The following is a 26,229-nucleotide window of genomic DNA, read 5'->3' as shown; positions in this document are numbered from 1 at the left end:
CTGGTTAAACACTCTTACATCAGATTACCTAGGACCTTTCTCTGCCAGGCATTAAAACACAGATCCAAGATCCACTTAAACCATCAGAAAACATTGTAGGGACACCATTTTAATCAGGTTGAAAACAAAATCCCAACCATAAATATTATGGAGAATCTTACTAAATAAAACAGAAAACCATGGCACTCTTTCTACCTGGAATGCTCAAAAATAAAGGTCTTTAGGCAAACCTCCTTGCCTCCTCCATAAATGCGAGTAAATGTGTAACAATCATATTTGGAGGTGGGGGTGAGAGGATTGATTTGGAGCATCTGTCATCTCTGTCCGATAATGACTCCTATCATGACTGATCTCAAGCTATTGGGTAGGGATGTTCACAAAAGACTCTTGCAAGTTAGTGTGAGCTGGCCCGGGCCCAGCACACCACCATATACCAGCTACTGAAACATCTGTGATTTTTTTGGGTATGTAGATCTCATTTTCCTTTCACTTTCAAATATTGCAGAGACTTACTACGCATAGGGTATCTCAAAGATATATTTTCTCTGGCAGATGTTCTCTCCAAAATTTACTGTTGTACTGCTGTTTATTTCCGGAGGGTTTTAGGATCATCTCAGGAATCTCCAGGAAAGTGTGTTTTTCTATCTGGCCAATGTTCTTAGAATTCCTGCAAAACTCTGAGGGTAATATAAAGAAAAAACAAAACAGAACAGTGCAGTTGGCATCTGATAGTATATTCAGGAGTCAAGGTGCAAAGTCTAAACCATGAGTTATAATACTAAGAATGTTTAGGGCTGATTTAAAAATCATCTCAAGCCATGTATCTCAAAAAAATGTTTCTTTTTGCTAAATCCATGCATGTCCATAGCTATGAAAATTTTTTAAAAAAGTAATGGCCTCTAGATAAGTTATGTCCTCCCCAGTTAGAACCACAAAATCTATCTGTGAATATTGACCTGAGTTGAGTTTTTGCCCATTTTGCAATCTGTAATTTCACGTAAGAATTTATTTTTTAAAATTTGTAATATTCAATATACCTCCTTTTTTTTTAAGGTTTTATTTATTTATTTGACAGAGATCACAAGTAGGCAGAGAGGCAGGCAGAGAGAAAGGAGGAAGCAGGCTTCCCGCCGAGCAGAGAGCCCGATGTGGGGCTGGATCCCAGGACCCTGGGATCATGACCTGAGCCAAAGGCAGAGGCTTTAACCCACTGAGCCACCCAGGTGCCCTTCAATATACCTTATTTAAAAAAGATTTTTTATTTATCTATTTGAAAGAGAAAGAGCATGAGTCAGGTGAAAGGGAAAGGGAGAAGCAGACTCCTTGCTGAGCAAGGAGCCTGATGGGGGACTCGATCCCAGGCCCCTAGGATCATGACCTGAGCTGAAAGCAGATGCATAGGCAACTGAGCCACCCAGGCACCCCTCAATATGCCTTCTTAAATATATATGCCCTGCTCTCTCCAGCGATAAGATCCAAAATGTTTGGGAAGGAATGGAGAGCAATTTGACAGATCTCTACTCATGTCTGTACTGCTCATTGAGAAACTGATCTAAAGACTGAGCACACTGTCAGCAGTCTACTATAATAGCTGGGAGAGGCAGCCCTTTCCTGATTATAGCAATAAATAGAACACCACCCTCTGATAAACCAGACTTCACATTAAAAATTGATATGTACCTTTAATGAAGAAGGAAGTTGAAGAGGACACAAAGAAATGAAAAGATACTTCATGCTCATGGATTGGAAGAACATTAAAATGCCTATACTACCCAAAGCAATCTACACATTTAGTGCAATCCCTATCAAAATAGCAATGGCATTTTTCGCAATCCTAAAATTTATATGGAGCCACAAAAGATCCTGAATAGCCAAAGCAACCTTGAAAAAGAAAAAGCGGGAGGCCTCACAATTCTGGACTTCAAATTACATTACAGAGCTGTAGTAATAAAAACAATATGGTACTGACACAAAAATAAACACACAGATCAACAGAACAGAATAGGAAACCCAGAAATGAACCCACAATTAAATGGTCAACTAGTCTTTGAAAAAAATAGGAAAGAATATCCAGTGGGGGAAAAAATGTCTCCTCTACAAAGGGTGTTGGGAAGACTGGTCAGCAACATGCAAAAAAATGAAACTGGACCACTCTCTTACACCACACACAAAAATAAATTCAAAATGGATTAAAGATCTAAATGCGAGACCTGAAACCATAAAATTCCTTGAAAACAACAAAGGCCGTAACTTCTTTGATATCAGCCATAGCAACTTCTTTCTAGATATGCTCCTGAGGCAAGGGAAATAAAATAAAAATGAACTATTGGGACTACATCAAAGTAAAAAAGCTTCTGCACAGTGAAGGAAACAATCAATGAAACAAAAAATGAGAGAAGATATTTGCAAATGACATATCTGATAAAGGGTTAACGTTCAAAATACATAAAGAACTTATGATACTTAACACCAAAAAACAAAAAACCAAACTAAATAATCTGGTTGAAAAATGGGTAGAAGTCATGAATAGACATTTTTCCAAAGAAAACATACAGATGGCCAGCAGACACATGAAAAGATGCTCAACATCACTTATCAACAAGGAAGCACAAATCCAAATTGCAATGAGATACATCTTTCAGAAGAGCTAAAATCAACAACACAAGTGATTGGTGAGGATATGGAGAAAAAGGAATGCTCTTGCACTTTTGGTGAGAATGCAAGCTGGTGCAGCCCCTGTGGAAACAGTATGGAGGTTCCTCAAAAAGATAAAAATAGAACTACCCTAGGATCCAGCAATCACACTACTAGGTATTTACCCAAAGAATATAAACATACTAATTCGAAGGGATACATGCATCCTGATATTTATAGCAACAGCATCTACAATTGCTAAATTATAGAAACAGCTCAAGGATCCTTCAATTGATGAATGGATTAAACAAGGTGTGACACATATATATATGTGTATATAAGTAATGCATATATAAAATATATACATATAATACATATGTATATATTATATATATGTTCATATATATGAAATATATATGAAATATTACTGAGCCATAAAAAAGAGTGAAATCTTGCCATTTGCAGTAGCATGGGTGCTAGAGAGTATAAAGCTAAGTGAAATAAGTCAGAGAAAGACAAATACCATATGATTTCAATCATATGTGAAATTTAAGAAACAAACAAAAGAACAAAGGAGAAAAAAGAGAGGCAAACCTAGAAACAGACCTGTAACTATAGTGAACAAACTGATGGTTATCAAATGGGAGATGGGTGGGGGGATGGGGGAGATAGGTGATGGGGATTAAGGAGTGTGCTTGTGGTGATGAGCACTGGGTGAGGCATGGAGGTGTTGAATTTCAGGTGTTGTATACCTGAAAATGATATTACACTGTATGTTAACTAACTGGAATTTAAATTAAAACTTTAAAAAGGTAAAATATACTTAATCTAAAAAATTGTTAAATACCTTAATAATAGTTTATCCTTCTGAAAGGCAAATCCTTTGAAAACTAGTTCAGTAATTTGGAAAGTAGAACATTCAATTTAAAAAGAAAAAAAACTCATGTACTGATACAATGTTTATGGCTAGATAAATCTCCGTCAATAGCCCATACATAGACCATTGCAATAACATTAAATACATTAGATATTCTCTGGAATATATTAATTGTGGATTATACTAACATTAACATTACATTGAATTCTCTGACCCCACAATAAATACCCATATTTACCTTTGCAGGATAGTATGGAAATCCTAGGTTGTCAGTAAAATACTGCATAGCAAAATTCCAAATCTGCTCATTGTTAATTTAATGGCATTGTTTGAAAATCTGTAAATTCTTGAGGGATACCAGCTAAGCGAAGTGAATGCGACACAGTTACCTAAAGTAATCCACTAATTTTAAATATATATGTATGTTTATATGTTATATTTAATAAATATCTATATTTATTAAATAACAAGCAATGTATGCATGCTCCTTCACATAAGACATGGATTTTGCCATTATTTCATGTTTTAGCATTTGAACATGTGAAATGGGAAGTGCTCTCGTTTTTACTGAAGAAAGGGCAGGGTGGGTGAATGCTCGTTAAGAGCATTAATACTTAATTAACAATAATTAAGTATTAATTTTTATTATAATCAATAATTATAATTAATTAATAATTATTAATTAAAAATAATTAATGATAAATAATAAATAGAATTAATTAATAGCCACATTAATACTGTGGTTAATACTTACCTAGACGTAAGTTTTCCATGACACCACAGTTGTTTTGTTTGTTAAAACATTCTTGTTACTGAGGAGAAGAATTTTTGAGTGGTGAGCAACATATTGTATGTTGTTTTCTAACGAATTCTGGTTAGTCTTACCTTAATAGAGATGCCTTCTCTATCAGCATAAGGATGGTAGAGTTTCCATGCAGTATTTTTGTTGCAAATTTATGCCTACAGGGTTGGCATATTTTCTTACTGAAACAAACATTCCTGCAATTGTCTTTTGACAACTCCATTTCCAGCGATTTATAAACCATATTATATCTCTCCCTCTATGTGTATAAGTTGGTGTCCTTTCTTCAGAATTGTATGAACTGGAGTTTCAGTTCTAGCTCTGTTGCTGTCCCTTGGCGGCTTTGGGCAAATTATATTCTATTTCCAAACACTGTTTTCTGAATCTGGAAAATGGACCTAACAATTTCCATCTTGTAGGCTTGTGAGGATTATAGGTAAGAATGTACATAGAACATTGAACTCAGCCCTGGCACTGAGCATATAATGAATTACATATACATAGGAACATAAAGGCATAGAGCTGTGCATAGGGTGCATTTGGACATACATGTTACAGGGGAAAATAGATGTAAACATATGGGATTAAGGAGTGTGGGATTAAGCCTTTTGCACAGTCCCTGTACAAGTTGACATATTTCCCTGGGAATCTTTGGATAGCTTTCGTAGCCTGTCATCAGAGATGATGTGAACTGTGGAGGACGAGAAGGAGTACGCATTAATTTTTTTCATGATCAGAAAAGAATACCTACTGCATGTAGGCATGACAACATGTTGTAGGACAGTGACTTTTTAAAAATTTGGTTCTGGGGCGCCTGGGTGGCTCAGTGGGTTAAGCCTCTGCCGTCAGCTCAGGTCATGATCTCAGGGTCCTGGGATCGAGCCCCGCATCAGGCTCTCTGCTCAGCAGGAAGCCTGCTTCTCCCTCTCTCTCTGTCTGCCTCTCTGCCTACTTCTGATCCCTCTCTCCCTCTGTCAAATACATAAATAAAATCTTAAAAAAAATAAAAAAATAAAATAAAAATTTGGTTCTGGCAGGCTTGTTTTGTAGCTTTGTACGTGTCCAGTGAGCAAACAAGCTATATTTGCAAAGTGATCATCTAGTCCAACCTCAGTTGTGCAGGTGGAAACTGAAAGTTAGAGAACTAGAAAATTTACATTTGAGGTTTCACACATTGAAACTGCGTACAGAATCCCTTGCCTTTTATGTTGACAATGTTGACAATGCTGAAGAACTCATTTCTTGTTAGGGCTTGCATGATCCCTACCCAAAAACATTTTGAAGACAATGCAAACCATCCAATCTGGAGACAAATGGAACACGTTTCTAAAGATGAAATGTCTTCCAACCTACTTAATGTTCAGTTGGAAACATGGAAGCATAGCAGAAGTAGTGCCGGATTTAACCACTTTGTTTCAAAGGTCATATGTGGTGATTAATTAATTAGTATGAACTTTATGAGGGTGGGAACAATGTCTAAATGTTTTGAACCCTGGCCAATAGGAAGCAACTCAGAAATTTGTCGTGTGAAGCACCTAGAATACTATAGGTTCCCAATTACTGTTTGAAGCACTTAGCATTAACTGAATAAATATTTGTGAAATTAAATTTGGAGCTTGTAGTCATGCCAGGCCCCTTAGCACAGTGAGAGTGATTTTTGCAACATCTATGATCATACATTCTCTAACACAGAAGCCAAGAAAGGAAACAGTAAACAGGATAAGGAAAAATTTATCTCCCCGCTGCCCTATTTCATAAAGTACAGTTTACAGACAAATATAGAAAATAGGAATAACACAAGCAAAGGAATCACATTTGAAATGTCATTTAAATAATGCATTTGTCATGTGTTTGAGTTCAGGTTTTACTCTTGGCAAAATAAAAGTTCTTGTTTGAAAGATAAAAGCCTTATTTTTCAAATGACTTCAGCTATTGTGAGTCTCTACAGAGCAATTAGTGACCAATAACTGTTTAATGGATTAATATAAGTGAATATGAAATATATGAACCTGATTCTTCTGAATTCCCATTTGATTCAAAATGAAGGGAAAAAGATACTTCCATAAATATTTTTCTTTTGTTTCTTTATGGGCTCAAACAGTTTCATAAGTAGCCTGCTCTCTGAAAGATCAACAATGTGTCTAAATTTGCATATTCTTGGTCAAACATTCATTCGTTGCTTCTCCACACATTCCCTGAGAGCCTACAGTGTGCCAAGGCAGCAAGCAAGTGTTATCTGGAAACTGACACAAGGTCCTTTGAAGGGCTGAAATCCAAATTAAGAAAGGATTTTCTTAATGCTTTGTGTCTTCTTGTGTCCCTACTTTGTGCAAACATGATTGGCTACTGTATGCCAAAATGCTGGAGCGATAGCTAAACTAAGTAACATTGTGCAGGCAAGACGATGTAGTTTGCCTTCCATCAGCTCTTTGGATAACTCTTTGATAAATTTGCTGCTTTTGCAGTTACATATACTTTGTTTTTATGCCTTGTTTTGGTTGTAGTTTTAAGGCCCTTATGTTAAATAATATTTTGTTTGTTTCATGCATTATACTGACTTACAGTAGATGTCTCATAAATCCGTGTTGACTTTCTGTGACGCTTAACTTCTCGGGTGGAAGAGATCACATAAACTCCAATGAACACTTGCAGAAGATTGAGCACTGGTATAAACATTAGCAGAACTAGAGGTCGCTGTTGCTATGAGTCATTCTGAGAATCCTAGATACCTTTCGTGTTTTCTATGCGTGCTGAAAAATTTCAAGTGTGAGAAGAATTGAAGCATGGCTCTTTTAGAAATAGGAAAACTAGATTGATATTCCCCAGCTCCTAATATAGGCTGGCTCTACTCTATGATCGCAGAACCCTAGAAATGATCAAGTTAAATCCTTCAAAGGAACACCCATACGAATATTGTCTTAAGAAAGTAAACAATGTTTTAAAATAAAAAGAATGAAGGTAGGGGCACCTGGGTGGCTCCATTGGTTAAGCGGCTGCCTTTGGCTCAGGTCATGATCCCAGAGTCCTGGGATCAAGCCCTACATCAGGCTCCATGCTTAGCGGGGAGCCTATTTCTCCCTTGCTTGCCACCCACCCTGCTTGAGCTGGCTCTCTCTCTCTTGCTCTAAGAAAGAAAAAAAAAAGAAGAAGATAAGCTGTTATGTATTCCTGAGAGGTTGGCCCATGTGTCAAAATGATAGAGTCCATCATTTTGAACAAATTTAGACTTTAGGAATCGTTATATAGCACATATATAAACTCGTTGTAGCTAATTTATGCTAGATATCCTATTAGCTTATAAGCTAAATTTGCAGGTGAAATTTAGTAGATAGCTAGTGTGGTAGGTAGAAGGTGAGAAACCTGGATTGAGAGGGATAATAAGCTTGGAACAAAGAACAAAATTTTTTTTCCCAAAATTTATTGGACCACAATCCACAGTAAATATTACCTTATCTCATGACCCAGTGTTACACATACAGACACACATATTTATATTATAGCTGGAACAAGTAACAATACTTAACACTTACTATGTAAGACATGCTTTCTATGTAATGGATTCTTTTCAGTGTTTCTTATTCTGTTGTATATCACCTTTGAAAATATCATATCCATTACAGGGATTTCAGGAAAGGCTAGTGGTCATAAATTGCAATTTGATAAACACTAAAAGTGAAGGTCAAATCAATCCCAAAAGCTGATAGTGGGGACAGGGCTGGAGAAGTGTAGGGGGAAGGGCCATGGGAATGGGGCTACTGAGGTAAGTATTACGGAGTTGTTTACTCTAACATATTGACACTCTGCTTGAATGAATTCTAAGTGCCACCTCAAGTTTTGCACTGTTTCACATCACTGCATGTCCTAGTCCCAGCCCTGAGGGCTGAAAGAGCTTCGTTAAGGGGATACAAACATTCTGATCAATGAAAGGTATCAGTACTGGGAAAGTGAATGAGACCAGGAAAAAAAAAATTGAAGAAAGAAAAATGGAGCAAAGATTTTAGGACGAACGGTAGGTCAGATCACCCAACAGGCTACAATTTGGAGAATATTCTAGAGGGAAGATCTTCTGGAGGATCAAGTTAGGTCCAAGCAAAGAGCAGAGCTACAAAGTCAAGAAGAGTCTGGATCTTGCTACTGTCAGTGATTCCCTGATTGGGGTGAAATACTTCTAGTTTGGGTAAGAATTAGGCGTATAGTGCACAACTCTAATAACAGTGGTTTAACACATAGGAGGCTTCTTTTCTTCATGTAGCATGAAGGCGGACAGTCCAAGACTGGTGGAGCTGCTTTAAAGACCCCATCAAAGACCCGGGCTTCCTAGTCCATCAACCTCAGCCCGGACCTTCACCTTCATGAACACAAGCGATCTGCATCCACTCACAGAACTCCATGTCTGGGCTCACAGACACAATCCAGTTAGTAGAAAGAGTATTCAGAGGAAGAGGGAGAAAAGGGAGAAGAAAAATGTAGAGGAGGGAAAAGGAAGAAAGGGAAGCAATATTTTTCAACTGAATTCATGTTGAATCTTATTGACCAGAACTGTGTTGTCACACAGCTGCTCCTAACTGCAGGAGTGAGAAAGGCTCCTCTTTTCCTGGGTGCATTTGCTGCTCCTGTCAAATGATGAGATTCTGTTAGCAAGCAAGAAAGGGGAGGCATCGGGGTGCCTGGGTGGCTCAGTCTGTTGAGTGTCTGCCTTCGGCTCAGGTCATGATCTCAGGGTCCTGGGATGGAGCCACGGTCGGTAGGGCTCCCTGCTCAGTGGGGAGTCTGCTTTTCCCTCTGCCCCTCCCCCTTGCTTATTCTCTTTCTCTCTCAAATAAGTGAATAATATCTTAAAAAAATAATAAAGGCAGGAAGAGAAGAAGGGGTAAGTATTGTCTGCCACACAGAAGAGGGGCTAATCTCAGAATGACCAGCCCATGCAGAATAGATCATTGAGAGCACCTGCTAATAGAAGAAGTACATGTTTTCCTTCTTATTTTACAGCAGAGGATACTGAGACTCAGAGAGCAAGCAAAGGGCAGGACAACGAAAGAAACTGCTCTCTGTTCGACTCTAAAGTCAGATCTTTTCCCAAGGCTCCATGATGCTCTCCAAGGGTAAGTCAGCATATGTCACTTTTCCTCTCCTCCAGATTTTTATTTATAGCCCCATCTGGCCAAATGTTTTCTTTCTTTCATAGAATAAGAGTTGGAAACATCAGTGAGTTGATAGCTTTCAGAGAAGTGGGTATAAGATTGGGGAAAGCAAAACTCTTCAGGTTAATTATCCCAGAATTTAAATTCTGGAGAAAGGTCAAGAAGGAGTATCACAGATTTGCCTTTCTTCTGAAGGTTAAAAAAGAAATCAGAGGATCTGGCTCAGAATATTCAGGACATCCAATGTGAACCCCTGGGCAGCAGCGGTTTCTCCCCATGTGGGCCACAGACCATGTAGATCAGAATCACCTTGTCTTTTCTCAACATTTCAGATTCTAGATACAGTTCCTGCCACAGGAGATCAGGACCCCTGGGGATGGGGCCTGGGAAGGTGAATTTAATAACTTCCCTGGTTCATAATGATGCACAATGTAGTTTGGGATCCATTGCTATTAAGTATTAATAATAACATTTATCAGCACCTACTTCGGTAAACACTGCGTGAGAGACACAGATATATATTGTTGATTCTGAACATTTACAGAATCCACCCTTGTACTCTCATTTTACTACTGACGAGTTTAGGTTCAGGGAGGTTCAGTATCTTTTCAAGTCAGTTGGCCCTTAGGAGGTACACCCGGGATTCCTTCCTGGCTTTCGTTCCAGTCATGGTTCTCCTGGGCACCAGACTCAGAAAGGAGAGTGGAAATATTCTAGGTTGTTCCCCTATCCACTAGATAACCCGCTTCGGTGGTTTTCTGGATCTGTAAGAAAAGTGAGTGGGTTGTTGAGGAAAACGACACATAAATACTATGGTGGTGTGAATAAAGAGAATCCCAGGTGGAAACTGCCCTCTCAGACCCATATTCTAACTTTGGGGTTACATTAGGGTTTCTCAACCTTCGCCCTAGACATCTAGGGCCTGATAATTTGTTGTTGTGGAATCTACGCTGTGCATTGTAGGATAGATAAGAATAGGCCCCCTTTTCCCAATTCCCCAAGGCTCCTTCTTTTAATTGGAGGGCTAATATTAGGGAAGGGAGAGGAGCAGGAAAATAGCAGATAGGCCACAATCTGCCGTCGAATCCAGGCTGACACAGAGCAAGAGAAAGTACCACAGCACCAGGGGAGAGCTCTCACGTGGCTTGAGATTGTCTGCTCTTCTCTGGGAGTCACTTTTTTTTTTTTTTTTTAAACATAATCGTTTCATCTGAGTTGATAAAGCAGTAAACAATTAAGCTAATTTATTTATTACTATGGTTTTCAAAGAAGCCTCCAGAAACCGTGGTCCCATAATTCTAAAGCAGTGAAGGTAGGCATAAAGGCAAAGCCTCATCAGTGTAATGTGCTGGGTGAGGGGCTGGGATAGGACTGACATGAATTATTCATCCCCGACATCTGGAAGGTCCATTTGGCTTTTACGATTTGATTATATTTTGGATTAGTGTACACTTTGTTGTCAAATGTTTCTAAGGCCATGATTAACTATTTAAATACCCTGCAAATTACCTAAATCCTCAGCTAACAAGTGTATCGATCTGGGCTGCCGACAGTGGCTACAGATGGGGACCCATATTTCTTTACTTTTTTTTTTTTAAAGATTTTATTTATATTTTTAAATATTTTTAATATTTTTAATATTTTTAAAAATATTTTATTTATTTGACAGAGATCACAAGCAGGCAGAGAGGCAGGCTGAGAGAGAGGGAGAAGCAGGCTCCCCACTGAGCATAGAGCCTGATGCGGGGCTCGATCCCAGGACCCCAAGATCATGACCTGAGCCGAAGGAAGAGTCTTAAACCACTGAGCCACCCAGGTGCCCCAGATCTGTATTTCTTATATGTTCTCTCTGCCCAAACCAAGTTTGCCTTTTTTGTCTTTTTTCCATTTATTTCTTTTCTTTTAGTTATTTTTAAATTCCTTTGATCATTCACTTCCTGCTGTCTTTATTCTTGTGTTTTTTCCCTGTGAAGTTCACCGCTCCTCAATCAGGATGCTGTACTGTTCTAGAAGTTTCTAACAATTGGTCTGTGAAGGCCCAGGCAAGCTGTGGAAGGTCCTCGAAACCCATGAAATCATGTACCACATTTGTGAGACTAGACCTGCTTTTGCACGGTGGGTCCTTAGACCTCCTTAGATCCCCAAAGGGTCTTGACCTAAAAATGGTAAGGATCCCTGAGGAGCCTGTGCTCCAAGCCTTCAGCCTAGAAGGGGAAGGGCTTACGGAGGGAAGGGCCTGCCACTTAGTGGGCTCTGTGCCCCATTTAACTCACACAGCCTCTAGATGAGATGAGTGTTGTTATTTTCCTAAATAGTTGAAGATGTGAAGACTTGGAGAGACTGGATAATTGCTGAGATGACCCAGCTTTCAGAGTGGCTCCTGGGTCGGAATTCAAGTGGCTAGCTTCCAGACTGACTCGAAAGCCTCTTTCTGGGGCTTGGGGAAAATTAGGCAATTGAGAATCAGGCTCTAGTAGAGGAGAGGAAAGAAATGGAGAGAGGACACATGTCCCTCTGCCATCTCTGAAGGATGTGATAAGCAGGATGCAAGTGGGCCATGATCAATTTCCTAGAAAGAAAAATGATCAGAACAAAAACAGCAACAAAAAAAAGCTCTCCATTACATTAATACAGTATTTTAATAGTCTGCACTATAAATATCCTCTGTAGTTCTGGATGCTATGCCTCACACAAAAGCCTGATGTTGATAGACACTCCAAGAAGGGATTCATAACTCAGTTTCACTAATATGTAGAAAACTCAGTTTTTTTAAACTCAGTTTTAACATTCTTAAATTTATTACAAAATGCATTAAGCAAACTAACTGTCCAGTACAAGGTAAAGACAGATTTTTAAATAGTGAGCCTTAAAACTGCAATTTCAGTGACTGATCTCATGGTTCACAGGTGGTGCAGATGGACATTAATGCCATCACTGGAGAGGAAGAAAGAGGAGGGAGAGAAGACAAGGTAGGAGTCTCTGCTCTCCTGCCATGTCTGTCTCTCCGTCTTACCCCAGAGCCCCTTAGATGTCACTGATGGAGGGCAGCAGCCTACTTACCTGCTGAAGGCTCCTGAAACCTCACCTGAGACCCTGAGTAGTAACCTTAGGCAAGTTACTTGGCTTCTTCTTGGCCCTTTTCCTCAGCGAGAAGCTGGATTGATAATAGCTCCTATTTTCAAAATTGTGTTAATTAAGTTATACTCATTTAAGGCCCATTAACATTAGCTATGATTATTAGTAGCCGTACCGGTGATGCTGTGGTTGGAATCTGAAAGTTTTCCTTTTCCTGACATCAACATGCGTCATTATTGGCTTCATTATAAAGTACTGCCAATTACATTTCTGTTAGAGGCAGAAAGAGCTCAAAAAGAACTAACTGGGGAAATGCATTTGCCATATATATCTATATATAATATAGATATGATGTATATAATATATATTTATTATATCATATTATATGTGCCATATATTATGAATATATTGTAAATAATAGAATTATAATATATAATAATGTAATGAATATATTATAAATGTCATAATCTGTAATATAAAAACAAATGGAACTGGAGACACTAGATCCCTCATAACAGTTTTAAGTGTCACTCATGGTGGGAGACAAACAGTTGAAACATAGTCTAGTATGTTTCAGGCGTTGTTTCTTACTTTTAGAAATATCTGGAAGTACTAAAAATTGGTAAAATAAAGGTAATTCCATGGAGGAGAGGTGCTGGTTCTGGAACTAGACATTAGAGTAGGAATTCCGTAAAACATAAACATTTGGAATTTTAATGCCTCGTGGCAGCACCGTGAGATGGAATTGACTCCTCAAGGAGCCAGTAAACTGACTTCTCTTCTGAAAAGAATCGTGGTGTGACTAAATTCTTCCCTCTTCATCTGTAAAAGGAATAAGTCAGAAGAAATCTGTAAGCACTCTCCATTCCAAAATTCTATGATTTTGGTATTCTAATTTAGATAATTAATTTAATGATGAGACTGTAGTTCTCTAAAAGAAGCAGTGAAGGGCCTGCAGATAAAAATCCAAAGCTCACGTTCCATGACACCATCAGAACTGTTGATCCATAACTGGCAGGGCTGTCTCCGTCACTCTTTTTTTTTTTTTTCCTACCATAAGTCTTGTTGGGACTAATAATTTGTAAATACCAATATCAGTTTTTTGTTTTTTTTTTTTCCCTAGGCAAAGAATTTTATTAATCTTGTTTCAAACTTTATTCCCAGGCTTCTTCAGCTTAATTAGCTGCAAAGAATGAATTGTGTATAAGCAAAAACTGAAAAGAGCTGCAGTGTCCAAGGGGCTTGGGCTTAAAAATATTAGAGATCTAGATTTTATCAGATCCATGAACAAAATTTTAAAAAGCAGTCATAATATAAAATAGCAGCTCCCAGTAACTTCCTCAAGTTTTATCTTCTCCAGAAGTTGACTCAATTCAGTTTGCTTCATTCTTGGAAGCTTCATCAAAATTCTCCACAAGATCTGGAACTTCATCATCATCATCCTCTCCGGTAGCAAGTGGTGCTTTTCCATCCACAGATTGTTTGGGCAGAGCTTCAGCCAGTCTTCTTAAACTAGTCAGACTGTCTGCACCAAGTTGGTTTAAGATACTGGGTAGCATTTCTGTCAGCTGCTTTGTCTCAGCATGGCCTGTAATGGTGAAAGTGTTCGCTGCCAGCGATGCCTGAACTTTGGGGTTGTTAAAGTGGATCACTGTTCCTTGGTTTGTGAACATATTCACTTCTTCAATACCAGAGATATTGTTTACCCCTAACTTCTTTAAGGAGAACTGAAGTTTTTTATCATCTGCTGTAGCTGTTCTATGAACCACCTTCTTCTTTCGGCGAGCAGTTCCTTTCCCACCAATGCGCACATGTGCTTGCAGTTTGGCGAGTTTCTCCTGGTTCATGATAGTTTCTTTCATCTTGTTGGAGCGGAAATGGGACCGCGCGGGGGACTAGGGTTGGCGCTCAAGGGGTCTCGGGCGGACCAGCTGAGATTAGGTGCACACACGCGGGGACGCAAGATGGCAGCTAGAGGGCCCAATATCAGTTTTTGGTGGGAGACAGAAGAGTTGACAAGTACAGAGACCATACTTTCATACTAGGTTGCCAGTAGAAACTTCCCACTTAGCTACTTGTCCCCTCTGCTCTGAAGGGAAACACCGTAAGCTGGCCGTAGCATTCAGTTTAGAGAAGTACTCAGATAACAACAGCTTGATTATGATAAAGATCAGGACTTTTCATGGCCTGTATAATCTTTCATCTGAAAGAATTTAAAAGGATTCTTTCATAAGAGGAAAAAAAAAATATATCCAGAGATTTAGTCAAATCTCTAAGGTGTTATACCCAACATTTTCAAAGATTGCAGTGTAATTCGCATACCACAAAGTCACCCTTTTAAGTGTACCATTTTTAGTGGTGTACATAACATTTTAAAATGAAGTAATTTAAATTGGGTCAGGTGCGCAATAGCCACTTCATAAATATTTGTTCCCTTTACCTATTTCTGTGTAACTACATTCTGAACTTGAAACAAATGAAATGAAGACACAAGTGACATTTGGGGGTGGTTCTGCTCTGCCTTGCCCCCCTGCCTTGGCGTGCGGGTGCTCACAAGAGCACATTGTGTCCATTTATTCCCAGCTCTGTGTTTACTGACTGTCACCTTGGTGCTTTGAAATGGGCGCAGAGGCAATTACACTGTGGAAACTGACCAGTTCTACGCATCAGTTATGTTGTTGAGAGCTGATTGTTAAGCATTCACCAGTATGCTCTGCTGATGTCTGTGAACGTCTTCAACACTAAATGTTACCATTATTCAGGGACACAATAAATGCCTCAACTCTTTGCCATGCCTAGAAAGTTAACCAAGTTACTTCCTCTTTTGGAAACAGAGACTCTCAACTGGATAAATATTACATTCTTAACTAGCAAGCTAATTTCTACATGAGTCTGGGGGCAGGTAAAAACATAACAACATTTACCATCTTAACCATTTATAAGTGTACAGTTCAGTAGTGTTACATGTGACTCGCTTTTTTTGTCTCCTGTACCATGGTGTGGTGGAGGCTGGGTGTGATTATAAAATGTCTAAATGGTTCATGATTTCATCTGTAAGGAGGTGGTTAAATTCTAATTTGATCCAGCTTATGCTTTCATGATTAGGTTTTTTTTTAACAATTTACGTCTGGCTGGTTTTTCAGAATCCTTTACAACTATTTTCACGTCAGGCTAACTCTTGGTTACTGGGGATCCTGGACCTCCTTCCTGGAGCATTGCAATTCTGTGATTCAGCTTTAAGGGTCCCTGCAGTCTCTCTCTCAAATCCAAATCTCAGATTTATAGAATAAGACTGGATTCACCAAAGTTGGGTCCGAAAGACAGTTGCATGGTTCCAATCCTGACTCCATGGGAATCATTTTGAATGTGCTGGTTGAGGCAGACTTCAAGAACTGCTCCTTCAAGCAGAGCGATTCTGGGCAGCTAAAGAATCCAGTCTAGTACCATGTGCTTTATATATTAGCTTATGATACATGATGGTTTTCAGGAACATATTTAATCACGGTAGATATTTTGGCTAAGAATGTCTGTAATATTAAAGTACAGTGTAGAGAAAATTAGCATAAAATTTCTGTAATCTTCAGAAGACAGAAAGAAGGGGGTTAATTAATATAATTCATTTGTGATTACATCTGGTTAAAATTTTAGTTGTATAATTATACAACTAATTCCTTGGATTTAAACAGGGACTGTTCTTCTTGACAGTTAGCTGCTGGTGTTAAGTTAAGCATTAACACGTGTACTCTTATATTGTTCAAATGAGAAGACGGTTTCAGGTTTTGTTTTTTGTTTCTTTTTAAAGTCTGCCTCACCCAAGTTTATTTTACTTTATTTTATTTTTTAAGTCATCCCTACACCCAACAGGGGATTCAAACTCATGACCCCAAGATCAAGAGTCACATTTCTAACTAAGGCATAACTAAGGCTCTAACTAAAGGCACCCCTTTCAGATATTTTTTAACCCCACAGAAAGGGGGAAAATTGTGATAGAAACTGTTGAAGTGAATATTTTCTAGGGATGCAGTGATTTAAGTGAAGTCTGCTGTCTCAAGACCTGTGCAGGCATTTCCTCAAAAAGCAATTGTGGTGTAAGGGACAGAGAATATAATTTGGCCCCAAGATTGTAACTATGAATCACTCACACCATTTTTACACCTCTCACTAGCTGTGTGATCTTGGGCATGTCACTGAACTTCATTTCCTATCCATAAAACTGAGAATAATGTCTATTTGATAAAGTTGTATTGAAAATTGAGTTAAATAATGTGTACAAACATCCTTGTAAACTATCCTATTTTCAAAAAGGTAAAGCATCGATAGTTGTGCTCAGTTTTTACTTAAAGCATATCTTTTATGTATAACCAAACATTTATACATACCTAATGTTTACTTACTACTTCATTAACCATTTTTTAAAAGATTTTATTTATTTATTTGACACAGAGAGAGAGATCACCAATAGGCAGAGAGGCAGGCAGAGTTGGCGGTGCTGGGGAAGCAGGCTCCCTGCTGAGCAGAGAGCCCGATACAGGGCTCGATCCCAGGACCCTGAGATCATGACCTGAGCCGAAGGCAGAGGCTTTAACCCACTGAGCCACTCAGGCGCCCCTTCATTAGCCACTTTTGGCACCTACTGCTGGCACATACTGTACCAGACCATTGGGGGTACCAAGATCCATCTAAAATGATCCCTGCCCTCAAGTAGCCAAACCCAAAGCTACTTGTTATTTAATCTAAGTAATTACCCCCGTGCTCATATTATAAAACCTTGCCTAAAAAGTACTAACCCAAAATCCATGAACGCCGGATCTTCAGATTCAGTGGGCTACAGACTATGCCAGTCCTTCTGATAAAGCCCATAATGAGCTGCCTTGGGGGGCGGCCTTCCCTGGAAGGATACCTGTGGAGGAGGACGGTTCTCCGCAACATGGAGCTTGGGTAGGCATATCTTCACTCTTGACTAGATATCTTCTATATAATCACATAAATTTTCATTCATCAGAAACCATGTTCTTCTAGAACATAGGACTGCAAATAGAATTTGTTGAAGTGGACACTGTGGTACTCTGTGATATACCACCAGAACTCCCCTGGAGCATTGAAAGACTCCTATCTCCAACTGCATGAAGTGCCACAAATCGTTGCAAACTGGGTGGCTTAAACAATGGAAATTTGTTCTTTTACAGTTCTAGAGGCTCGAAGTCCAAAATCAAGGTGTTGGGAAGGTCTTGGTCCCTCCAAAGCCTCTAGAGAAGAATCTGTTCTTGCCTCTTGCCAAGCTGGGAGCCCTAGGCATTCTGGGCTTATGACTCTGTTTCTGTCTTCACATGGTAATCTCTCCTCTGGGTCTCTGTTTCTATAGTTGTGACCTATTTTCCTTCTCTTAGAAAGACACCAGTCATACTGTACTAGAGCCCACCCAAAGTTAGTGTGTTTTCATCTGAACATAAGTACATTTGCAAAGACTCTATTTCCAAACAAGATCTTGTTCACGGGAACCAAGGGGTAGGACTTGAATATACCTTTGAGGGGATACAGCAGTCTATAACACCTGGTTATTTATTCATATTATTCTTACTAATAGGATTTTACACTTTTGGCACATGTTTCAGGAAAATTCCATTTTGTGTCATCATATTCTCCTTATAGAATATATGGTCAAGAAGAAGGCAGTGGGCATACTCTTGGCTTACAAAACAACTCCGAAAACGATAACCTTAATTAAACTCATTGAAGTGTAGAGTACAAACAGAGGGTGTTTTCTCTTCTAAGGACCAAGAACATATCTTGAACCCTCTGCAATATTGCATCTCAAAATAAACAAAAACAAACAAGTGGACCTATAATAAACTAGAAATCCTCTGCGCAGCATAGGAAAACATTAACTCAATGAAAAGGCAACCTATGCAGTGGGAAAACATATTTCCAAATATATATCAGGATAAGGAGTAAATATCCAAACATACAAGGAATTCATTTCAATAGCAAAACAAATACCTCCTCCGCCACAATTAAAAAATGAGCAAAGAGGGGAGCCAGGGTGGCTCAGTGGGTTGGAGCCTCTGCCTTTGGCTCGGGTCATGATCCCGGGGTCCTGGGATGGACCCCCACATTGGGCTCTCTGCTCAGTGGGGAGCCTACTTCCCTTCCTCTCTCTCTGCTTGCCTCTCTGCCTCCTTGTGATCTCTGTCTGTCAAATGAATAAGTAAAAAAATCTTTTAAAAAAATGAGCAAAGGACCTAAACAGACATTTTTCCAAAGAAAATATTCAGATACCCAATAGAAAAAAAAAAAAAAAAGATGCTGAACGTCATTAATCATCAAAGAAATGCAAATCAAAACCACAGCGAGCTATCTAGTCAGGATGGCCAGTCTCAGAAAGATAAGAGAGAACAAACACTGGGGAGGCTGTGAAGAAAAGGGAACCCTGTGCACTGTTGGAGGGAATGTAAGCCACCATGGAAAACAGTATCGAAGTTCCACGGGAAATTAAAAATTGAACCACCATATGATACAAAAATCCCACTTTTGGGTGTATATCCAGAAGAAATGAAATCATTATCTTGAAGTTACAGCTGTATTTCCATGTTCATAAAGGCATTATGCACAATACTCAACATACGGAAACAGGCTAAGTGTCTGCTGATAAATGAATGGACTGAGACGAGTGGTTATCTACACAATGGAATAGCATTCAGCCTTAAAAAAGAAGGAAATCCTGTCATTTGCAGTAAGATGAATGAAACTGAAGGGCATTACACTAAGTGAAATAAGCCAGACAGAGAAAACAGATGCTCATGGTGTCCCTTACATATGTGATCCTAAAAAAGGAAACAAAAAGAAAAGATAAGAAAAGAAAATTTGAACTCAGAAAAGGAGAGTAGAAAAAGGGTTGCCAGGACTGGGAGGTGGGGGGAAGAGAAAGAGATTTGTAAAAGGGTATAAACTTTTAGTTCTAAGATGAATAAGGTCTGGAGGTCTAATGTAAAACATGGTGTCCATAGTTGGTAACACTGTACTGTATAATTGAAATTTGCTGAGAGAGTAGTACTTAAGTGTCCCCCCCCCCCCCGCCCCAAAAGGATGTAAATGTCCTTATTGTTACAACTGTTACAAGGCACATTCTAGAGCTATTTCACAGTGTGGTCTTTTGAACTATGGCATACAAAAACAAGTGTCAACACCACTAGGCTACCGCCAAAAGTGGCATTTGGTATGGTGGAGGATGAATTAAAAAGCTACCACAGATCCAGCCGCAGCCAGAAGCTTCCCCTCTTAGGGCTACGGGAGCCTTTTGCCTCTCGACTCTCATCTCAGACAATGTGCCACTGTGTCTCTGGGAGCTCTGCCTGGTGAGAGCAAAGGCTGTGACATCTGGCTTTCAGGGCTTCAGTATGATCTTTCTTCTCCTTTTTTCTCTTTGCCTTTCCCCCCACAAAAAGCAGCAAGGAAGACATCTATTGAGGGGGAAAATGACATAAATCATCACAAATGGAAATCAGTTAATGGACGAGAGAAGCTGATCTGGATACCAAGGGATACTATTGTATGTAAAGTGAAATCTTAGGCTCATGAAAATTAAATTTTATGTTTTTGTTTTATGTTGTTTTGTTTTATTTGTTTGGGTTTTTTAGGGTTTAGGGCCTATGATAATGTTCCCTGTATTTGGTGAAAATAAATTTACTTGATAAAAACTAAATGAAGTATAAAAGAAGAATTTCTAAATCTGGAGTCCCCTAAGGTAGGTATAATGAAATGTACTGAACCTTGAAATAGGGAGCCAAATAGAAATTATTGTTATTATATGATTATTTTTTCATGGCAAATAGTGGTCATTAATAGTGACAGAAAAGACAAGACCTTGACCTTTAATTGTGCCAGATGGTTGTAAAACTTAGTATATCTTCTCATATGTCAAAAAAAATATCTATATTCTAGACTAAGAGTTTATGAGATGAATTGACAACCTTGGACTGTATTGTAGTATGAAATTTTTTTAATCAAGAAAAGATCCATTTTCAACAGAAATAACTCACTCATGGTGCATGAATATATAATTTGAACCCCATTTTAATGCAAGTGTAAATGAATGAAAAACATATGGATTACATCTTTCTCCAAATATCCAACTCAAAAAAAAATGTGCTTGACAAAATGATTGAGTGTATTTCAAGTTACAAATACCCACACATTCTGGTTGGTTTAACCGTTCCAAATGGATTTCATGCTTCTATTTGTGGAGTTTGTTTTCTGTCTTTTATATACTATAAAACTTGTCTTTATTTTAGAAGCACTACAAACATCACTTCATGATAGTTAAATAAATTCAAATGTCGCCTTGCATTCCATTTTTTCAATGCTATGCTAAACCTAAAAGGAATGGAAATAGCCTATTAAGGATATAAGGGGTTTTGGAGTGTTTTAACCAACACAACTACTTACGCCTTTACTCCTTCAAAGTGCACTTGCCTTAGGTAAGTGCATTTATGATTTTTTTGCCTGGTAATTCCAACTCCAACTTCAGATACTTTTCTCAGGTTTCATCTGTGCCGAGAACAATTTTTTTCCTTCATGTCTTTCTTTGGTCTTCCAATTTGAAAAGCATTCTCTACTCAGATACTTCCTAAAATATTTCTTCCTTTGGTAGAGTTTTTTAAAGCTGTATAGGAAAGCAGATTTACTGTTGCAAGGTTGCTTTCTTTATAGGGGATGGCAGGGGTATGTCAGGGAGATTACCTGACTAATGCTGATCAGGAGATTGCTGATTGGTTTAAGACTCCATTTCTGGGAAGGTTGAAACCAGTTAACGTAAGCCTCAGTTTCCTGATATGGAGCTTAGCAAAAACGACTCCATTTTGGGAGTGTTGTCTTGTTTTTAACACTTGTTTAGTGACTTTAAACCCAGAAATTAGGTTAATAATTATTTAAATGTGATTAATATTTTCTGCTCTCTATATCATTGCCTATGTGTTATTTATGCTTTATTGGATAAACTAGAAATTCTTCTTATATTTAAATTTAGTAAGAACTATGTGAATGTAACTTCTAACAAAAATAGTCATTGTGTCATATATTTATATTTATAACAAAATTATCATTAGTGATCAGATAAATATTTTTCTTTTGATTCATTATCATATAACCTATAAACTCAAAACCATAAGGAGTCCAAATTTTGACTGAAAGCTGTGTTTTTACCTTGGACAGCAACTAGGAATTTGCTTCAGGGCAATCAGAAAATGGAGTTAGTTGCCCAAAGAGCACCCACTGGAAGGAGGGAGAGAGGGAGTTAGGGCACAGGTGAAAGAGAAAGGTGGGATACAGCAGAGTTGCAGGAGGAAAGGGGCCCTGCCTCCTGCAGGACATATGAAGTGCTCCCAAATATTGAGATAAATTTAGAGCAGTATCCAGTATGTCAATGTCTGGGCTATATACCCTTGATTAGGAGGAAGTTCACTTTTCTGGATATCTCTCCCCAGGGGTCTGTTGTGTGTGCACGGGAGGGGTGGAGGGGGAAGAGGTAAGTCTAGGTCCTTAGCCCTGGTCTGCCCTGCACTCAGCATGCCTCTGCCTGTGTTCCTCGTTGCTGTAGAGCTGGCTCCTCTCTCTGGATCAGCCTCACCTCTCTCTGCACCCTCCCCAGTCTGCTGCTGTTGGTCTCTCAGGTCCATGGACTCTCCAGGGCTTCTCTCCATCTGTGGAGAATGGAGAGAAACTCTCTTTCCTTCACATGACCAGCTTTTTCCAAGAGGAGATCTCATGGTAGAACTGTAGACCCTCAACTGTATAGACTTCTCCTAACCGAGGTAAACAAGAACTCAGTCAAGGAAAGGAAGGGAAAATTATTATGGAGTGGTGGTGGTGGTGGTAGGTGATTGCCCTTGTGCCAAAAACTATTGCTTTAGATAAAGTCTAATCGACAAGTCTACTCAGAAAGACTTTATCTTTACATCTTTACTGTCAGATGTTTTCTGTTTCATTCTGATTTTCATTTTTCCTTTACCTGGGGGTCTTTGTTTTCTCTCTTGTGTGCACCCTGTCAGCTAGACAGGCCCAAAGATCTCAGGCTTGTTGACAATGACCAGCCCAACCACAAAGAGCTGCATTAATGTGACTCAAGAATTGGGGTAACTGTATATTATCTCCCCTGAAGTAATTCCATTTAAAATAAGGCAAGTATTTTAACAATTGATTACATTATTAATGGGTCGTTAATTAAAATAATAATTGATTACATTAATGGTTTAGTGCTAGATGTTAACTAAACTTGTGGTAATCATTTCTTATACATAAATCATTGTACTCCTAAAACTAATACAGTGTTATATGTCACTTATATCTCAATAAAACCAGAAAAAAATAACACAATTATTTCTACCTTTAAAGGCATTTATTCTTTTTTTTTTTTTTAGATATTTAAATATTCTATTTATTTACCTGATGAGAGAGAGAGAGAGATCGAGATCACAAGTAGGCAGAGGCAGGCAGAGAGAGAGGAGGAAGCAGTCTCCCCGCTGAGCAGAGAGCCCGATGTGGGGCTCAATCCCAGAACCCTGAGATCATGACCTGAGCCGAAGGCAGAGGCTTAACCCATGAGCCACCCAGGCACTCCAAAGGCATTTATTCTTTAAAATACTCAAAATATGGTTAACAGTAAGGTGAATATATCAGATATAGTTTCTTTGAAACACTCCCAAATATTTTGCCCTTAGGGACACAACATGCATTTAAAATTTGAGAAAAAACTGTAGAAGTTTTTTCAAAGATGTTTTTAGGTAATATTTGCCAAATAATCATGCCTTCAAATGAGACCTAAAAAGAGTTTTTGACTATATCTTCTAACCATATTTTTTTTCTCTTATTGCTTATTAAAGGTCTATAAAGGTAAGCTGGTTAAATGAGAGAAATATCAATGTTTATTTGGTAATCATGGGCATCTTTGTGATATGTTTATAAAGGTATTTGTTTAAAAGATTGTGTTGGAATAATTTAATCATTTTGAAGAAGGTAGTTTTGAGCAAAGAACTGTGACTATTCTTACTCCAAAGATAGTGAATTGCTGATTTTGATTGTAAAATTTCTAGTCACACTGTGATTCTTTTTTACATACAAGTAAATTACATCTGAAAGTAATTATTTTTTTAAAAAAGATTTTTATTTATTTTATTTGTCAGACAGAGAGAGAGAGAGTGCACAAGCAGGCGAGAGGCAGACAGAGAGAGAAGTAGGCACTCCATAGAGCAGGGAGCCTGATGTGGGAATTGATCCCAGGACCCTGGGATCATGACCTGAGCCGAAGGCAGCCGCTTAACTAACTGAGCCACCCAGGCGTCCCTGAAAGTAATTATTTAATCTTCATTTTAATAAGCCATGTCGATGACAATATCTCATCCATCCATTTATTCACTTCTTAAGCACCTGCTATATGTAAGTTATTGAGGATATAGTTGGGGAGAACTTGTCCTTGACTACAGGAGACAGCCTGGTAAAAAGAGACCATTTCGGGGACGCCTGGGTGGCTCAGTTGGTTAAGCCGCTGCCTTCGGCTCAGGTCATGATCCCAGCGTCCTGGGATCGAGTCCCACATCGGGCTCCTTGTTCTGTGGGGAGCCTGCTTCTCCCTCTGCCTCTGCCTGGCACTCTGTCTGCCTGTGCTCGCTCTCTCTCTCTCTCTCTCTCTCTCTCTGACAAATAAATAAAATCTTAAAAAAAAAAAAAAAGAGACCATTTCGTAGTGTGAGATGTGCACTCTATGGCGGTCAACACAAGACATTATGAGATCATACGAAGAGCCTAATGTCATCTGGATAGGAGGTAGACAAGATCAGGGAAGGCATGCTGAAGGGGTGCTCCCCAGCATATGAGTGACAGTGAAACAACTAAGGAGAGGGTAAGAGGTCAGAGTGTTTCTGCCAGAGAAAAGAGCGTAGAGGAGGAAGTAGTGGAGTTCCCTAGGAGATGTGCTTTTTTTATTGTCTAGAGCTAACTCTGTGTCTGTTGGGGGGTTGGACAAAAGAGCTCTGAAGAGGGGCAAGGGAATGGTAAGAAGTGAGACGGAGTTGTAAATAGAGGCTCACTCCTGAAAAGTCTTAAGAAGACATGCTAAGAAGTTTGAACTGCTGAGTATAGTGGTGAGGAATCAAGACAGAATGTCAGACTCAGAAGAGACAAAATAATAGTTGTTATTTAGAAATAGGACTCTGATTGTTAACGAAGACAATGAAGATTCTGCTTCTAGGTACCAGCTACCGTAAGATTTGTAAAACGTAAAGTAAAATCCATTCAACTGAGATTAGATTTTCCTTAGATTACATTGTTTAATATCTAGCCTATAGATCGATTGTTCTTAACATGGGTAACAAATCAGTTTTTCAAAGAACCAAAATAATTTGGATTGTCCATTAACAAAACTGAAGTTCATCTCTCACTGCTTCCTACTGCCTAGGACAATGTGTCGGTTTTGGACAAACTGTTGGATAGAGAGTTTTTATAAATATTTAAGCACTTTTTTGTTCTGTATTGTTTTTCTCCTTTTGGCTACAGGTAACTTAGTTTTTATAAATTAACAGTTTGTCTTCCTTTAAATTTAATATGTTAAAAAATATTGGGTGAGAAACTGTGAAAAAGGCCCACTAGTTTCTAAGAGACTCAATGTGTGACACAATTTCATCCCACAAGTCACTTTATAATTGGAGAACTAGAACATACACGCAGAATAAAAATCCAGAATACAGAATAATTTTTTAAATTATTTATTTATTTATTTTAAATTTCTTTTCAGTGTTCCAGAATTCATTGTTTATGCACTATATCCAGTGCTCCATGCAATACATGCCCTCCATAATGCCCACCACCAGGCTCACACAACCTCCCACTCCGCTCCCCTCCAAAACTCTTAGATTGTTTCTCAGAGTCCAAGTATCTCATGGTTCATCTCCCCCTCCAATTTCCCCCAACTCCCTTCTCCTCTCCATTTCCCCATGTCCTCCTTATGTTCCTTATGCTCCACAAATAAGTGAAACTGTATGATAATTGACTCTCTCTGCTTGACTTATTTCACTCAGCATAATCGCTTCCAGTCCTGTCCCTGTTGATACAGAAGTTGGGTATTCATCCTTTCTGATGGAGGCATAATACTCTATTGTATGTATGGACCATATCTTCTTTATCCATTCGTCCATTGAAGGGTATCTTGGTTTGGCGACTGTGGCCATTGCTGCTATAAACATTGGGGTACATATGGCCCTTCTTTTCACTACATATGTATCTTTGGGGTAAATACAGAATAATTTGTGACAGATATCAAATATGTGGAGCTGACATGAAAGGTGATGAAGGAAGGCAGGGAAAACTTTGGTCATGATGTAAGAGAAAATGGATTATCTTTCATTCAATGAATATTTATTGAGAACTTTTTCTGATCTTGGCATTCAGCTGGATAATGTGCCTATTTTCATGGAGTTTACTTTCTTTTTACATAGTAAAAATAAATATAATTTCAGATAATTGAAAATTTCAGTTTCATTAAAAAATATGAGATAGGAAAATATAGACAAGGGATCTAGGGTACTGATTAATCAGGGAGGTCTCTCTAAGGAGCCAGCCATGATCTGTGGATAAAGAATTCCAAGCTGGTGCCTCTGATAACACCAGCTAGTCTGAGATAAGTGCAGGGTGTTCAAAGTTCATAACTGAGGTAG

General features: G+C 38.7%; 1 protein-coding gene and 1 long non-coding RNA gene across 2 annotated transcripts; one reads left to right on the top strand and one right to left on the bottom strand.

The window, feature by feature from the left end:
* The first annotated feature begins 12,363 nt into the window (after positions 1–12,363).
* Positions 12,364–20,130, top strand: LOC125081167 (uncharacterized). Its single transcript, XR_007121596.1, has 2 exons — positions 12,364–12,423; positions 19,975–20,130. It is a non-coding gene; the product is annotated as an uncharacterized LOC125081167 (long non-coding RNA).
* Positions 13,827–14,418, bottom strand: LOC125081166 (transcription factor BTF3-like). The gene has a single exon (XM_047695696.1). The coding sequence runs from the start codon at positions 14,389–14,391 to the stop codon at positions 13,903–13,905; it is 489 nt and encodes a 162-aa protein (XP_047551652.1). The 5' UTR covers positions 14,392–14,418; the 3' UTR covers positions 13,827–13,902.
* Positions 20,131–26,229: the final 6,099 nt, after the last annotated feature.

The sequence above is a fragment of the Lutra lutra genome, chromosome 11 (genome assembly GCF_902655055.1).
Source record: "Lutra lutra chromosome 11, mLutLut1.2, whole genome shotgun sequence".
NCBI classification, from domain to species: Eukaryota; Metazoa; Chordata; class Mammalia; order Carnivora; family Mustelidae; genus Lutra; species Lutra lutra.
Note: the sequence above shows the minus strand (reverse complement) of the source record. Positions and strands in the feature narration are given on the sequence as shown.

Bases quoted from the DNA above. Each gene is read 5' to 3' on its own strand.
- LOC125081166 (XM_047695696.1), bottom strand. From the start codon at position 14,391: ATGAAAGAAACTATCATGAACCAGGAGAAACTCGCCAAACTGCAAGCA.